Raw genomic sequence first — 17,873 nt, forward strand, 5'->3', positions numbered from 1 at the left:
TTGCTTTCCTTCATATGCCAGGGCAGCTCAAAATTTCTGTTAAATAAGTCAAGATATAACATCCTCATGTCCATTTTTAATGACAAGTCACATTAAAGCATCTGTTTAAATTGTATACTATGCTACCAAAAAAACGCATACACAAAAAAGCAAAAACAAAAAAAAACCCAAAAAACTAAATTTGCTCCTAAGGGGACGCCATCTACATCTAGCCCTGCATAGGTTATTTGAAACCTAAACATACTGCTTATTTCACTATTGACAGGAACTTAGGTGGGAGTTTATGTTCAAACTCATACATTACTTTGACTCCAATATTTAGCACTGGAGAAAACCAGGTATCAGCAGATTGACAATGAACTTTGCAAACGGCTTTTTATAAAACATTTAGGACAGCTCTTCGATACCCAAAGTTGAATGCTAAGCTCAAAGCATGTGTTTTCCTTATGCAGCAGGGAGAGATGCCATCTGGACTGAAAGACCCTTTAACTCAGACTCTTACTCAGAATGTAAGGGCAAACAGTATGTCAAACGGACGTGGTATAAAAAATTTGTAGGGGTGCAGCTGTGCAACTCTCTCCGATACAAGATTTATCTGAGCGACTCCCTCACAGGTAAGTAACACCACCTGCTCTGTTTCAAGCCTTCGGGGAATGCTTTACAGTGTTCTGTAACATGGCCTTTTCTGTGGCTAGCTCCAGACACTAAGGTGTGATACAAACACAGTTCTTCCTTCTGAGCAAGATGTTACTGAAATACTTAGCCTGGGATTTGAGGCATGCTATTAGAAATGTAAATAATGAGGGGCGCCTGGGTGGCTCAGTCCATTAAGCGGCTGCTTTCGGCTCAGGTCATGATCCTGGGGTCTTGGGATCGAGCCCCACATCTGGCTCCCTGCTCAGCAGAGAGCCTGTTTCTCCCTCTCCATCTGCCTATCACTCTGCCTACTTGTGCTCTCTCTCTGTCAAATAAATAAATAAAATCTTAAAAAAAAAATGTAAATAATGAAAATGCAATATTGAAACAAAATCATCAAGGAAAACTTGAACGTAAAGGCACCTGCCCCACTGAAGCTCCATTTTGTCACAGCCACCAGGGACAGAGAGCCTACTGATAATAAAATGAGTGTATGTAACAATCATCATGGAAGGAATAGGACATACTTAAGATTTCAAGTCTCCCAGAGACAGGATCAAAACACCTGACCAAAAGAGTGATAACTCCTTGCTCCAGGCTCTGTGGCACTGTTATTTTCTCTTTTGCATTCATGCAGTAAAAATTTTAAACAAGGCTGGCCCCAACATGGAAAGGTAGACATTTGGTCAGTCATTCAACAAACAGCTGCTTTGTTCAGAGGTTTTCTAGGTGCTAAGGACAAAGCGGTACACAAAACATATTCTGCTTTCTTGCAGCTTATATTTTAGTAGAGAGAGACCACAAATATGTAAATAAAAATTGCATGTAGCGCTTTGAAGAAAAATTAGAAAGGGTGAGAAAATGGCCGAGTGGAAGCTTCTTTAGTTAGAATGGCCTCTCTGAACAGCGAAGGTTTGTGCTAAGAAGAAAACCAGGAGAAGGAAGCACCCCAGCAAAAATCCAGGGAGGAAGCACTAGAGGTAGAGAGAGAAAGGCAAAGGCCCCCGCCGGCACGAGCCCAGCCAGGGCTGCTGGTGTGGGTGAGGCTCAGTGAGCGGAAGGTCAGGCAGGCAGGCGTAGAATCATGAGGAGCTCTGACACCAGGTAAGGATTGGGGGTTTTCTTTTGACTGTCATAGGAGACTGCAGGAGAGATTTATGAAGAGTAACATGATCTGAGCTGCATTTTAAAAAGATGGCTGCTCTCTGGGAGCGGGGGGAGGGAAGGAGTAAGAGAGAGGAAGGAATAAAAGCAGTGGTGGCAGCTCGAAGACTTCCATAGTTCAGTCAGGAGACACTGGTGGCTTGAGCTACGGTGAAGGGGGGGGATGTACAAAAACAGAAAAGACTCTATCTGAATACCTTTGGGTATTTCAGAATTGTCCTCTATCAAAAATAGTAATACTTCATGATCCTTTTAATTTCTCGTTCCTTAGGAAAATTTTATAACATAGGCGATCAGAGAGGCCATGGAGAAGACCACTGCCAGTTTGTGGACTCGTTTTTAGATGGACGCACAGGACAGCAACTCAGTTCTGACCAGTTACCCACCAAAGAAGGTATGTTTTCTGAGCCTCCTCTTAAGCAAGAGGATTTTACAAATTAACACAGAGAGAATTCAAGCTAAGGAAAACAATCACTTTAAAAATAATTCTGCAGTACTACTGCTTTAATTATCTGACTAGAAAAAAAGACTTTCATGTTAAGACCTTAATAGAAGTGTTTCAACTTTCCTCCCAGTCCTTAAGACTCTATTTTAGAGCTAAGGGAAATTACACACAGACATCTATAAAGACATTCTACTTCAGGAACACTTCAGTTTGCAAAAACAGCTATAGAAGAGTAGTGTTTCCCAACCTTAAATCACTCCTGTATTACCTTATAGTTATACAGAGCACACAGGCATTTTTTTATTCCCTTATTATTTGCCACATAAATATAATTGAAACTGAACAATTCTGGTAATGAATAACCACTGTAACTTGCTAAAGACATATTAAGCTGCTCCATGAGGACTTAAAAGACTGAAATTTAATCCTTAGGCAGGGCAGGAGAGAGTAAATTAATGTCCGTATTACTCAGCAGTCACTAAGAGGTTTCTGCATTATTGGACTCGTCTTTTCAGCAACACATTCTGTTCAATGGCATTTAAGTCCTCTTTTACTGTGGTTGGTGTTTTTATCTGTGAACCCATTAACAGGAAGTTGCAACTGCTCCCTCTCAGGAATGGGATATAAAACATACTGTAAATTGTGTATATTGCCAAAACATTTTACATTCGCAGCAAAAATTTTAATCATTTAGTGTAGAGTCCTTGAAGGAAGATTTCAGCTAAGTTTAATTTTTAGAAATTTAGCGTTCTTAGAACTACCCTTCTTTTGTTTCCTAACACTGTAGTAAATAGCACCTTCATAGACCACGACCAGTCCGTACCGCGCAGAGACTATACTGAACATGCTCAATCACACTCGAAACACAAAACCCCTCCGACTCTGCCCCTCTTCGGCTTTGTCTCTCAGACACTACCAACCGGCTCATCCCACCTTGTTAAAGCACAGGTCAGAGGAGTTTCAGGTGCCCCTCATGTTTAGCCAGCCATTACGACCTCAGGGAAGACACCAGGCTCTCTGTTGCTATCCGTTTTCTAAAACACTTCACCTAGAGTAACATTTAGCCATTTAAGGACACCCTTCAATCTGTGAGTGGTGAGGGCAAAAATACAGCAGCTATTAAAATAAAATTATTTTCCTTCTTAGGCTATTTCAGAGCAGTTCGTCAGGAACCTGTCCAATTTGGAGAAATAGGTGGTCACACCCAAATCAATTATGTCCAGTGGTATGAATGTGGGACCACAATTCCTGGAAAATGGTAGATGCTGCAATCAGGATCAAAAGTGCCTTCTGTTTATCATGGCAAAAAAAATAATTGGAAACACTATAGTATTTGTCACATTCATTTAAAGCTATTATGTTTACTATGTATTAAAGTTTAATAGCCATAGTAGATGTTTATTAGAAATGTTGCTGAGAATATTTATCAGGTTTTACAAAATCATTTTAAGAAAACAAGATATTGACATTAACAGGATAACATTTTTAGGGAAGCTGGCTCCCTATCCATGGTATTTTAAGAGATCATTTGTATATTATTTATCACTCTGTTGTAATGATGTTTTGAGATACTTTTATAACAAATTTAACATCAAAAACTAATATACTTTAAAAAAAATATTTACTTTTATTAAAGTGTATTCTTCTTACTGATGAGTTAATTCCATAAATCTCAACTTGGTTTAACTTATTAGATCAAATTATCTGAGCATTTGTATCTGGGGGAAAAAAGGTCCTAATAAATATTCATGTTTATTTAAACTTCAAATTTTTAGCCATAGCTAAATAGCTTTTCTGAAGCATTTCAATAGTTAACCATTCATGCCGATATACATTTCCTTAAATCTCTGCAAATTACTGAAAACTGTAAATTTGATTTTAGCTGCAAACTGAATAGAATATCTGATCTACTCAATTTCAAAATACACATTTTGTTCTTTCTCTACCCGTAAATATGTTACAATGTCTGAATGTACTTTGTCAAACCATCCCTTTAAGCAGGGATTTGTCTTCATACTGTTGTTAATAGAATTCTAATGAAGCTGTACGTAGAGACTGAATGTGAAGCCTGAGCACAAAAGTAATGCATGACATCCCTACCACTTTACAGGTTATGTACTCTGTTTTTAGACCTCTAGGAATGAATGTATCAGAGAATGTTTTCGTAATTTTGTCTAACTCAACCTGTAATGAAAATCTCATTTATTTTTAAAAAGAGTCCTTCATTTGCGGAGGGACATGGGAATGGTGCATTGTTGCCCTCTTTCTGAAAGGACCTTGCCTCTGCTTCAACATGCTTCAAGTTTATCGATGCTACATTTTGTATTTTTCAAGTATAAACTCTGCAATAAAGAGATGTAGTTTTTTTAAGACTGAGTTCTTCATTTCTGAATGATTCATCTCTATAAGTTATTCAGGATCTACCCAACCCCCCCCATATCTGTTGTGTTTATATGTACTTTGTCTTCCTCTGAAATCTATTTTAAAGAAGTTTCATTGTTTTAAGCCAATGATTATTAAATGCATTTCTTTCAAAGGCAGGACAAAAAAATCAAATGGCACCGTGTTTCTTGGAACAGAACACTGTAAGTTAAAACGCCTATACTTCATTTTGAGACCAAAGAGCAAAAAGAATTTTTTTTCTCATGTAATTTAGTCGTTAACATATACAAGACCACTAATGGATTCAATTATCTTTATTAACCTATCAATGTTACATTTTATACATAATACCTAGTTGTCTTCTCAAAGGGATCTATATTTTAGTACATCATGTTAATAATAAAAAGCCAAGTTAAGATGGCTAAACTTCAACCTAGCGTTTTAATATCCTCTGGACAAGGCAAGCTAGAAAGTCAATCACTTTACGCACATCAGAGTAGTGTTCCAAAATAACTAGGCAGCTGCTACACTTTTAAGCAAGGGAAGAAAAAAACTTTCATTTTGATCTTTTTGTGTTCCAGCAAATTATACTTTCAATTAACAGCAACAATAGATCATAAAAAATGCTCTGCTTTTTAAATTTCTGAACTTCAATACAAATTAAAATAGTAGTACTGGAGTCTTTTGGGAGGCAAACCGCTATCAGCTACATTCATCAGTGTAGCTGAGCCTCTTTATCGATAACCAGGTCCAGGTTGGGTATAGCCCTGACCAAAGGGAGGGCGGGTGCGCGCATAGGGGTTAGGCCCACTAGGAGGTGGGGTCATAGTACTTCCAGGAGGTGGAGTAAAACCTGGTCTCGGCTGATAGGCCCCGGGTTGGCTTGGAGCCATTCCGGGTTGAGAGGCAGGGGCCACAGTATAACTGGTAGGCTGAGAAGTTTGGGTAGTGTAAGTCTGTGGAGGGTAACTGCTCGCCTGGTACTGCTGTGGTGGTTGAGCAGGCAGCTGTTGAGGCTGGCCAGCAAAGGCAGGAGCCGGCGCCTGGGAAGCTGGCTGCTGGCCATATCCCTGGAACTGCTGAGGTTGTTGGGGTCCAGTCTGCTGACTATAGCCTGCTGAAAAGGCAAAATAAAGTACACATAGATCTTATTTTTCTTTTGGTGAAAGGCTTTCCAGAGAATCAGTCTTACTGTTATGGACCAAAAAAGATGAGAAATTTAAACTTATTCCTAAGTATTTATATAACACGTAGAGTAGTATAGTCCATCCTATAATATCACTTCAAAACCAAATAGTATCAAAAAAAGATATTTTCTAAACTGAAACCACGCTGTATTTCATTACAAATGCTTCTACACTACATAATCCCTAAGAGCAAATACCTGTTGTAGCATAATTCCTAGTACAGAACAGATGCTCAAATGATAAATGCAGGAATTAACGTAAAGCTAGTCATTAACCTGGTGTGGAGGAGAGGCCTACTTAACAACTGTACCAAGTAAAAACACATTGAGACAGTATTTTTAAACGAAGCAATGGTGCTACAAATACATCGTACTGTGCTAATGAGATGCTTTAAGGCTCGCTCACTTTCTATAAAAACTAAGCCATTTAAGAATAAACATTAGGTACCCATTTTCACAATCCTTAAAATCTTTTAGATTCGGTATCTGATCTTCTGCCTTTACAACTCAGAATTCTGACTTAGAAGTAACAGCATAACACATAAAAAGCATATGATATTGCCCCACAATATCAACATCTACATTCATTATTAACGAGGATTTTTTTTTTCAATTTTTTTAAAAGAACAAGTCGGCTTCACTGAAAACTTTTATCTCTACCATGAAACACACCTGCAGCTACTTGCAATGAAACCTCTCCAATGACTGGAATCCTGTCAGCATTAAATACCAGATACATAAGAAAATAATTAAAATATGTACAACCCTGCATTTAAAAAACAAAAAAAAAGGATTGAATGAATTTGAGTATATTCTGAACTCACCTTGAACCTGGGTTCAAAATTTACTCATGAAAGAAACCTTTTTGACATAGTCCATGAGTAAAACTGGAAAAGGTCAGAGGGAAACTGCCAAACCAACAGTGTCAAAAATGGTCCAATGTTACCACCACCACTTACAGTCTCCAAGCAGAGTATTTAGTTGACTATTTCCACATCTCCCAATCAAATTCAAGTTAATTGGACTAGTGGGATCAGAAATACAAAGATGATGATTTGAAAACTAAATTTTACTCGAGTGAACACTCTGACTAAAATCATTAAGAACAAGCTTAACTTTTAATAAGTAAATCAAGTATCTAAGGCATTTTACTTATGGTAGCATCCAAATACTGAAGTCAATTCATGATAAAATCTTGAATGTCATACAACTTCTCCTATCTTCTACATAAAATTTATTTGCTTAATTTTTTTACTGTAAGTTTTTGGAGAAACAGAAGAACTCAGCTTTTACAATGAAAATGTCTATACAAGTTAAGACTATGAGCAAAATACTCCTGCCTTTTCATCCTGGCAGCTGAAATCTAGACTGGATTTTTAACTGAGTCTGGGAACAACCAGATCCTTAATTATTTCTCAACAGAGGGAATAACTCTTATGGGCCTAATGCCATTTCATTAGCAACCTATTAGTCTTTGATCATAATGTGGCAATGCTTCTATTATGTGTATAGCCCCACCCTCTCCATTGAAACTCTTGGTGAAGAACAACAAAAATCTCAAGAAATGGAAATCACGGGGTTTTTTAAAAAATTACTGAGTATTGTAGGACAAGGGATCATTATGATCCACAAAGTCTAAAATATTTACTATCTAGCCTTTTATGGCAGATAAGTCTGCTACCACTGGCCTAGGCTGGAGAATGCAGAATGATATAAATAATTAACAGCAAAATCAAGTACACTGGCTCTGAGTTCCCCCACTGAATGGCTGTGTGTCCTTCCATGTGTCACAACCTCTTTGAACCCTAACTGCCTCATTTATAAAATGAGCGGGTGAGACAAGGACAAATGGTTTCCAACCCTGCCTGCACTTTAGAATGACCTGCAATGCTTTTAAAATATCAAAGCCTGAGTCCCACTCCTAACCAAATCAAACAAAATATCTGGGAGTAGAGCCTAAGCACCTGTAACTTTCAAAAAAAAAAAAAAAAAGCTCTCCAGGTGATTCTGAAGCACAGAGGGAGTTGAAATCCCCTGGATTAGAATGATGACTAGGTCTTTTCAGATCTGATATTATTTCGACAAATTATATAATCTATAACACCCTGACTTTAAAGGACTGCAAACCTAAAATAATCCTAATATCATAATCCAAGCTTAAACTCTTCCCATTTACTTTACATAATTAAAAATTAGCAGCTATCGGCTAAATCACTCTATAGCAAATATAATCCAAATAAAAATTGCTATATGAGTTAAAGTATGTCAAAACTCTAATTAAAGATAGACTTTTATGGTCTAGTGCAGGAGTCACAACCTACTTTTTTCTGTGACCAGCCTGAGAGTAAATATTCTAGGTTTTGTGGGCCAGTCTCTGCTGCAACTACTCAGCTCCGCCACGACAGAGCGACAGACAGCATAAGAATGAACAGGTATAGATGTGTTCCAATAAAACTTAATTCACAAAAACTGGTGACGTGCCACATTTGGCCCGTGGCTACAGTTTGCTAATTCCTGCTCCAGTTGAACTATAAAACTCCGTAAAATAAAATTCTGGCAAGATTCAACTTAGATAAATTATTTTTAATTACATGAACTTTTGATACTTAAATCTTTGGCTGTGAAACATTAAGTTAAACGTAAACTCTCGGATATAACAAATGTAAAATTACGTGATTTATAATCATCATGGTCAAAGCTACACTAGAGAGATTTCATATTTAAATATGGATAATCTTCAGTGGACAGAAGGTAAAAAAAATACCCAGAATGCCTATTTAAAACAACTATATTCAACATTCTTAGCTGCCTAGATTACATTTGACACAATTCTATTTTTTTTACCTGTTTTTGGTATTCCTACATACTCTGGGAGATTTAAAAACCTAAGTAGCTTAATTTGGTTCTTATTAAGATTGCCTTTTCATGTAAGAGGAAAATGTTAATATTCTTACAGTACACTAGAATTATATGTGACATATAATGGGCGAAAAGCATTTTTGCTGTTCTAAATCACCTGAGAGATAAGGAGATCTTATCAGTACGAGATAGCTTGAGTTAAAAATGTTTTCAAACTACAAGTTATTACAAAAGCATCTATGACTGCTGACCGAAACGCTGACTTATAATAAAATATTCATGCAAAATATTTAAAAATAAATGTTATTTCCTCCCACAAATAAATACTTAACACCTCCTATGACAATGTAAGTATTACAAACCAAGGAGTTAAGAGGAAAGGCTTCAACTTTAATGAGTACAGGAACAGCTCCCAATCAGAGTCACCTCCCTCTGGACACGCGCTCACCTGAATACTGGATACCGTACTGCTGGGGCGGCTGGGGCGGCTGCTGAGCACCATAGCCGGCCTGCTGCGGGTACTGCTGGTACATCTGCCCTAAAAAAGACAAGACAAGGAAAAGAGGCAGGTTTAATTTGGCAGAGAGAAACGCTTTCAAAGCACGTTTAATTCTCTCCCCACCCAAACACGTAAGGACACTTAGTAACAAGACACAAGAATGTGTTTGCTCCCCTTTAAGTGCTGCGAAATAGAGAAGCATGAACAACTGAACAAATGTAGCTGCTCTGCTGTGGATTAGCGGCAGAGAACTCTCAGCTGCAGCAAACACTAGTGCGGTCACTTCATAAATTCTAGAAAAACAAAGGCTTTCGAACCCAACTGCCAACAGATAGGTACTGCTAATGCTCAGTAAAAATCAACCGAGTCAAAAATCAAGAAATAAAAATCTGAGAAAAGAAACAAATACAACCGACAGCTCCTAAATCTCTCCCAAAGCACTGTATTTATTCTAACGGTTTGAACCTTTGTTACCATCTGAATGGACTCTCTGGTAACAAGGAACTATGCGACCTTTCATGGCAGACCTCAAAGACACCTGTGGCATTTTACAACAGTCTGTTTTTCCATCTTATGAATATCCTCGCCCATCATGCAGAATCTGATAAAGCCTAAATGGTCCCTCACTGCACACTTTTTTGAAAATGGCAGACCTGTTTAACATTGAGGATGTATACTGGGAAATGAGAGTCCTGTTTGGGGTCAGGAGATCACAGTTCCTACAGAAAAACCTTTTGGACACACTTAATACTTGTGATTTTTTTTTTTTTTAAAGATTTAATTTATTTGACAGAGAGAGAGAGAGAGAGCGAGAGAAGGAACACAAGCAGGGGGAGTGGGAGAGGGAGAAGCAGGCTTCCCGCAGAGCAGGGAGCCCGATGTGGGACTCGATCCCAGGACCCGGGGATCATGACCTGAGCCGAAGGCAGACGCTTAACGACTGAGCCACCCAGGCGCCCCAATACTTGTGACTTCTAAATGAGGATTTATTGGTTCACATCTTTCTCATCTCTACTCTTGTTCTAATGGTGGATTCAGCTAGATCTAATACCTAGAGTAGCAATAAAACGTGCATTTTAATATCTAGTTAATATTTAAATCTTTAATTATATACTGGCTCATCCTTTCAAAAATATTCAAACTACCTGCTGTTAATCCAAAGATTATGAGTAATTAGCATATTTCTGGCAGAAAGGGACAAGTGAAGAAAAGTCACATTATCTTAGTGCCACCACTCAAACTGAGGTACAACTGGCAGCTAGCACTCACAGCCTGAAATCAAGGGATAGAGCCCACTCCACTGGGCTCCCCACTCAGCCCTATGTACTGCAGCACTGAATGAGATATGCCTGTATTTATAGCCAGCTTATTTCCTAGCAAGCAGTCGTCTGCATTTTATGATAGAAATAAAATCTACTTAACTATTTTTAAACATTATATTAATCCTCTTCCCAAATAAAACAACAAAAAAACCTGACAAAAGTTTTTTAAATGCTTTCCTAATGGTTTAAGACTTACAGATAGTACAAAAAGTAGTACAGGAGTTAACTACCTTGGAAGATACCACCTTAATCCTAGATTGTATTTCATAACTAAATTTCAGAACAGAAGTAATCAGAATCTGGTATAGAAATATAATCAAAAGAGAAAAATATGTACAGCATTATGATAATAGGTTCTAATTCTGAGAAATTAGAATAATTAACTCTACAATACAAAAAAAGAGGCAATAAATACATGGCGGGGGGGAGTAAACCTTATCAGCAATCCCTATTTCAGATATAGAAAAATTAAGCAATTTACCTGAGGCCAACGCAGCGAATATGAACCATCACTGGAATGCAGGCAAAACTCTAGAGCTTTAGTTTAGAAGAAGTTCTGTATACATTATCTCATTTAATATAAATATTAGCTTAGGTATCATCAAAAAAGCGGAGGGAGATTAAGGCTCCATGTAACAGGCTGCTGCCATCGGGGCGCCTGGGAGGCTCAGCAGGTTAAGCGACTGCCTTCAGCTCAGGTCATGTTCCCAGGGTCCTGGGATCAAGCCCCACATCGGGCTCCCTGCTCAGCGGGAGGCCTGCTTCTCCCTCTCCCTCTGCCTGCCACTCCCCCTGCTTGTGCTCCCTGTCAAATAAAATCTTTAAAAAAAAAAAATAGGCTGTTGCCATCAGTGATTTTACAGCATAATTGTTTTCCTCAATAAAAACTGACAGGTATAATAACTATTCTTAAAGCAAGCACATATTCTATTTTTTCCCTAAGCTGCTATAAACCCATTATGAAAATGTCACCTCTGGGGTTAAAAGTTTCAGAGGTTTATTACTATCTCCACACAAAGTATTCCTTTTACTTACTTCATTCAAGTCCAAAACAGACTCTGTTACAATATGCTAAAAATGTAATTAAGAAGTCTGTGTTTAGTTGTAAAAAATGAAGAATAACTTCACATACTCATAAGAAGAGAACTATGGGATATATTACTAAGTGAAAAAGCAAGGTAGAGACACAGTTTAGAGAAAGCTGTGTTTTGAGTAAAATATATATATATAAGTTTTGTGAATTATATTTTCAGGAAGAATCACCAGATTAAACATCATAAAAACTACTATCTAAGGGAAGAAAGAGATGAGGATGAAGTAGAGTGTCACTGTGAACCTCCTGGGACTGCACTTTGTTACACAGAGTGGTACCCAGCCTCCGGGACTAGACCCTGCACATTAGAGCACTCACATAGGACTCCTGTCCATGAGCTCCTTGTATCCTTTACATTTTTTAGAAATAAGATTAACCTCACAATACAAAAAGAGCAAAGAGTAAGCCATAAACACATGAGTATTCACTCTCTTGTGCAGTCCCCTTCTCACATTCAATAGGGCTGACCTGTATATATCAATAGAATATTGCAGAAATCATGACATTTCTGAGGACAGGTCATAAAAGACAGCCACCTTCTACCTTAACTTTCTCTTGATCATTCATTCACTCTCTGCTGGGAGCTGCCATGGCATGAGGTCACCTAAGCAGCCTAGGAGAGGTCCATGTGAGGAACCGAAGCCTCCTGACAACAACTATGTGAGAGAGTCATCTTAGAAGAGGATCCTCTAGCTCAGATTAAGCTTCCGAGGACAACCTCACGAGAGACTCAGAGACAAACCACCTACCTAAGCTGCTCCTAGATCCCTGACTCTTTCAAACTGCATGAGATAATAAATGTTTGTAGTTTTAAGCATCTGTTTTGGGATAAATTGTTACATAGCAACTGATAATTAAAATACATAGTTTTTAACTTTGGAAACACGTAGTGGTGACAGCTATTGAAAAATAAGACACATACTCAAATGAAAAATGTGAATCTAGTTATACTTTTAATTTGAACAAGCCACTGCTGTAATAGATAATTATGAGACAATTAAGGAAATTCAAATATAGACTAGTATGTAATGACATTAAGAATCACTTCATTTTGTTAGATGTAATAGCATAGTTGTTATGTTAAAAGAAAAGCTTATCAGTAGACATGCATACTGAAATAATTGAGTGAAATAACAGGTAGGATTTGATTTAAAATATCCCAGCAGGGCGCCTGGGTGGCTCAGTCGGTTAAGCGACTGCCTTCGGCTCAGGTCATGATCCTGGAGTCCCGGGATCGAGTCCCGCATCGGGCTCCCTGCTCAGCGGGGAGCCTGCTTCTCCCTCTGACCCTCCTCCCTCTCGTGCTCTCTGTCTCTCATTCTCTCTCACAAATAAATAAAATCTTTAAAAATAAATAAATAAAATAAAATAAAATATCCCAGCAAATTAAAAAAGGAGGGAGGGGCAGGAAGGATAGATGAAAAAAGAAATTCAAAACACTGGTAAGTGTTGAGGCTGTATGATGGATCCATGAGGAGTTCATTATTCTAGCTCTTCTGTTTAGGTTTCAAAATTTATATAATAAAAGTGATTTTAAAAGACTATTCAGGTCATATTATCTTGTCACAGGATTTTACATATTTTAATTATATTCTTTTCACCTTTTTGGTTTGTCAAACAGCAATACCTCCTGGTGTCTGATGATTTTTAATGCTCTTCTCTATATCCTCACCACTTATTTTCATAGTTTGGAAACCACTCAACTGCATAGTTTTCCAATAACAGAGGCACCAAAGCTTTATATGAAAAAGGATAATACTGTCCACTTCGTTTCTTTTCATGATGCTCAACATTTTGTTGATCTTTTTAATCAAACATATTAAGACTGAAATCCTTGGGGGGGAAAGTTACAATTCCAAGATCCCTTTTAAGGTATTTAAGTAAAACAACTCAGATTTGTTTTTAGATTATTTCATATTCTATTCGAAGAGACTGCTATGTTAACCTATTATTAGTAATAGATTTTTGATGAGTATTCTATTCAAATTCTAACCAGCAGCTGATCTAACTAACTGGTGATGTCAGGGACTCATTGTACATCATATGTCAAAAAGTATTCATTAAAATAGCCTACAATTTATCCTATAATAACTGACATCTTAACCTAGAGCTGTGCTATCCAATAAAACAGGCAGTAGCCAGGCTACTAGGCACCTGAAATGCAGCTAGTCTTAACTAAACATCCTGTAAGTGTTTTTGAAGTGTTTCTAAGTGGTGTCACACCCTAGATTTCCAATGTGCAATACAAAAAAACAGAATGTAAAACATTAATAACTTCTTAATAATAATTACATGTTGATACACCAGATACTGCATTAAGCAAAATGTATAATTAACAGTAGCTTTACCTTTTTAAAAACTTTCTTAAATGTGATGAATTAAAAAAAAATTACTTATGACTTCCACTGTATTTCTTCTGGACAGCACTGATCTAGAGACTGACCTCCAGAATACTACTGATCGATGTCACATACTAATAACTGTACAATTTTTATAGTGTATGTTTTAATGTAAACTAAAAAAAAAAACACAGTTTCAGCAAGGCACACAGTTAATGCCACCCTAAGGGAATTCAGTGCATATCAAACAGTGTTAACCTGATGCCTCTGGAAAAAGGAACTTGGCTGCTAGAGGTCAGAGGTGGGAGAGAATATTTGAGTTTTCACTGTTTATCTTTTTATGTTTTAAAATTTTTACCTACTTATAATTTTTCAATTAAAATAAACAAAATAATGTGAGAGACATTAAGAGAGCATTAAATCTCATTCCTTTATAAGTGAACAAGCAAACATTATTTGGTACAATTATCCTTCCAACTGCTGTTCTACAACAGTATACACTGCTTAAGATGGGATATAAAAAAAAAAAAAAAAGAAAATCAATGTCACCTGAACTGAACAACATATTAAGACTAAAATCCTTGTGCCGCCTGGGTGGCACAGTTGGTTAAGTGACTGCCTTTGGCTCAGGTCATGATCCCAGGGTCCTGGGATCGAGTCCCGCATCAGGCTCCCTGCTCAGCAGGGAGTCTGCTTTTCCCTCTCCCTGCCCGTCTGCCTACTTGTGATCTCTCTGTCAAATAAATAAATAAAATCTTAAAAAAAAAAAAAAAAAAAAAGACTAAAATCCTTAGGAAAACTATTTACAATTCCAAGGCCTCTTCTATGGAATTTAAGTAACCACTAAACTCCCATCATATCCAAACGGTGGCGTTTGCCTCCCTGTTTCAGCCCATACCCGCTTCCGTTCTAGTTTGTTCCAGTTTGGGCAGTTTCAGCTTAATACAAAGTGAAGTTAAACTATAACTAAAGTTGGCTGAGAAGAGGCTGAAGCAGTAAGAAATTCTTCCCGAACTACCCACTCATCAGCAAACTGCCACCTGCTAGACCCTAGACCTAGAATTCATCCAACAGGACGACTCTAAAATAGAGCCACAAGAGGACTCTATTACCTAAGGGCTCCGTTCCTTTTAGGCTATGAATTTTTTTTTTTTTAATATGATTGATAAACTCAGTCACTTACTTCTGGTGCTGAAAATACACCATACCACCACTTGGCCCCTTTATAAAAATAGTTAGAGCACCACCTGGTGTTTGTTTTAAAATGGAATGTGTATAGTTTCTAAACTTCAGTGCCTGCTGTCCTGAGCTTGTGGCCTCTCAATCCCCTTCAACCATGGTAATGAGCCTTTTATCTGTTTAAATACTCAGCTTTCAAGTTATATTTTATTCGGCACTAGAGACATTCTTTTAAAACCACCAGTTTTGTCCAATTTTCATAATTTACAGTGACAGAATATCAAAACCCAGAGAGATTAAATTGTTCATCCAAGGACACATCATTTAGAGAAGACAAGTTTGATTTAAAACACACTTCTTTTTTTCCACAAAAGACATTGCTAACTGCACAAAAATTTAAAGGGCTATTTATCTTTCAAAAAACTACACTAAAGTTATGCTTTACCTCTATTTTAAAAATCTTTCCAATTACAAAACATAGATGCAAGAAGGGAAAGGAGAAGGAAATAGAACAGCACCTTAAGTATGATGCAAAATGAAATGCCACTTCAGTGGGTCACCTCTGCCCCCCTGGTTACCACTGACTGGTGACTGCTATGAATCCTTTCTGATCTTTTACCATGTATTTATATTCACATAAGCACTTTCTCAGGTTTTTTTTTCTTTTCAATAATCAGAAGCATACCTGACTTCTAACCCAAAAGCATACCATAATCAGTACATCAAAAATTTCTGCAACTGTATTCAAAGCATGAATGCTTATGTAAGCTCTTTACCATCACCAACAATGCTGCCATAAACATCTCTGCACATTTACCTCCCCAAATAGGTGCTCTTATTTCTATTTTACCTTCACTCTGACCTGCTTGTGTCTGAGCTCCTGTATACGGGGGCTGCTGTGGCTGAACTCCTGGCGGATGAGCTGCAGAGGAGGAGGAAGCAATGCTGTCGGGGGTTCCTGAACGGTCTTCTGCAGGAGCACTGGGTGGCCCTAAATGGTCATGACAAATCAGTTCAATCTCTTTCCCCAGCAAGCTCAGTTACGAGCCCTTTCCCCAGCAAGCTCAGTTAATAAAGTTTGCTTAAAAGATCCTAAAAATGAAAAATACTACAGAATAAGCATAACCACAAAAGCAGCCTTTTACAGTGAATGTGTCTACTTCATTTTTCCCTTTGCTCCACTCTCTTAAGAATCCGAAGCTACGACTGGAAATCCTTCCCTATAAAGTGTAGACTGTTATATTCCTAAGTCCTAACCTCCCTGGGGCAAAAATCAAAACTCATCTCTGCAATACCACTATCCTCTATCTCATGCTATCTAATTTATGTTGTAGATCAACCAAAAATATTTCATTCTTCAATGGGTTTCCACTGCCCATAAATCAAGTTCAACCCTCTAGTTTGGTGTTCAAGGGTCCAAACATTATTTTCTCACAATTCCTCCTCCCACAAGCCCCCTTCAGCTGAAACTAACCTATTTCCTAGTCCCACAATATATCTAATATTCTTTCTCTCTCCATGTATCACTGTTCCCTCCAGTCCCATTTTCATGTACCTAAATATAATGTTCTTTAAATCCCAGGTACTACTCCACATTTCCAGCAAGCCTTCTTCACCCATGAATCCTTTTTTCCATTTGTGAACTTCTATAAAGTATACTTTTATTATGACCCTTACCAACTTCTACTTTGCATTTCTGAACAGTTCCCATCTTCCTCTTTGGTTATACAAGCTCTCTGGGCCAGGCTCCTTTCTGATTCTTTTTGTCTGCCTTTCAAAGACTACCTCTCAAATTCTTGGAGCCACTCAAATTCTTCTAAAGTAATGAATAAAGAAGTAAATGGAAAAAATTCGCTACAGTTCCAATCCTGTGACAGTCAAAAAACACACTCCAAAGACAACTATAGATATGTTTACTCCTTTAAGTTCTTTCTGTTGGGCAATATAGAAGAGTGCTTAAAAGCACAGACTGTGGAGCCAGACTGCCTAGGTTCAAATGCCAGTGATGCCACTTACTAGCTCTCTAATCCTGGACACACTACACTTCATCTCCTTCTGTGCCTCAGTTTCCTCATCTGTACAAAAGAAGTAACTTCTACTTCACTAAGGTTACTTTAAGGATCAGGAGTTAACAAGAGCTTATAGCAAATATTTATAAAAGTATTATATCATAAGAGCTTATGAAAGTGATAACCATTTAGAAAGTTCCACATAGGGACTTGCTATTACTAGCTAAGTTCCCTGAGGGCAAACCTCTATCCTCTGCACTGGTGCATCCCAGAACTCAGCACTGTATTAGGCAACTTTGTAGCTGACCAAATGGTAGTCCAGGTAATAATGAGAACTAAACTAGGATAACATAGTGGTAATGAAAGAGAAACGGATGGTTACCAGAGTAAAATGGTCAAGTGCTCGTTACTGATATTTACATAATGTAGATAAATATATCTACTCTCCTACAAAAGACACTATATTACTGAACTAAAATAGTACATTATTTTGATCCCTCTCTTCTCTCTTGTATGTAACCTATTAATGTTGCCCATCCTATCTTTGTAATATTCTATTCCTCCTTCCCATGTCCACATTCACAGTCAAGCTTTCACAACAGCAGACCTGAATAATTACAAAGTATCCTGGCATTTTCTATATGTACAGTTTTTCTTACCTCAACATACAAGGCTAACAGAAAAATGGCCTTCAAATAATGTGAATCATATTAATCATGTTATTCTGGTGTGGCATATACTATACTGTAATCAAAATTTT

At 37.6% G+C, this 17,873-nt stretch overlaps 2 protein-coding genes across 14 annotated transcripts in view; one reads left to right on the forward strand and one right to left on the reverse strand.

Annotated features, from left to right (window-relative positions):
- Positions 1 to 4,615, forward strand: part of ABI3BP (ABI family member 3 binding protein) — a 242,073-nt gene extending 237,458 nt beyond the window's left edge. For all 3 annotated transcript variants that reach the window (XM_081797763.1, XM_081797752.1, XM_081797759.1), the window contains 3 exons: positions 453 to 614; positions 2,072 to 2,194; positions 3,392 to 4,615. In XM_081797763.1, the coding sequence (XP_081653889.1) occupies positions 453 to 614; positions 2,072 to 2,194; positions 3,392 to 3,507 (401 nt within the window). In that variant the 3' untranslated portion in view covers positions 3,508 to 4,615. The remainder of the gene's footprint in view (positions 1 to 452; positions 615 to 2,071; positions 2,195 to 3,391) is intronic.
- A 311-nt stretch (positions 4,616 to 4,926) lies between these two features.
- Positions 4,927 to 17,873, reverse strand: part of TFG (trafficking from ER to golgi regulator) — a 33,479-nt gene continuing 20,532 nt past the window's right edge. For 6 of the 11 annotated variants that reach the window (XM_031024050.2, XM_031024049.2, XM_081797805.1 and 3 more), the window contains 3 exons: positions 15,955 to 16,095; positions 9,121 to 9,210; positions 4,927 to 5,744 (listed from right to left, as the gene is read on the reverse strand). In XM_031024050.2, coding sequence (XP_030879910.1) covers positions 5,362 to 5,744; positions 9,121 to 9,210; positions 15,955 to 16,095 — 614 coding nt within the window. In that variant the 3' untranslated portion in view covers positions 4,927 to 5,361. The remainder of the gene's footprint in view (positions 5,745 to 9,120; positions 9,211 to 15,954; positions 16,096 to 17,873) is intronic. The other 5 variants (XM_081797822.1, XM_081797812.1, XM_006729573.2 and 2 more) reach the window with 5 other exon arrangements.

Source organism: Leptonychotes weddellii, chromosome 1, assembly GCF_054177405.1.
Source record: "Leptonychotes weddellii isolate Sample4059 chromosome 1, ASM5417740v2, whole genome shotgun sequence".
In the NCBI taxonomy this organism is placed as follows: domain Eukaryota; kingdom Metazoa; phylum Chordata; class Mammalia; order Carnivora; family Phocidae; genus Leptonychotes; species Leptonychotes weddellii.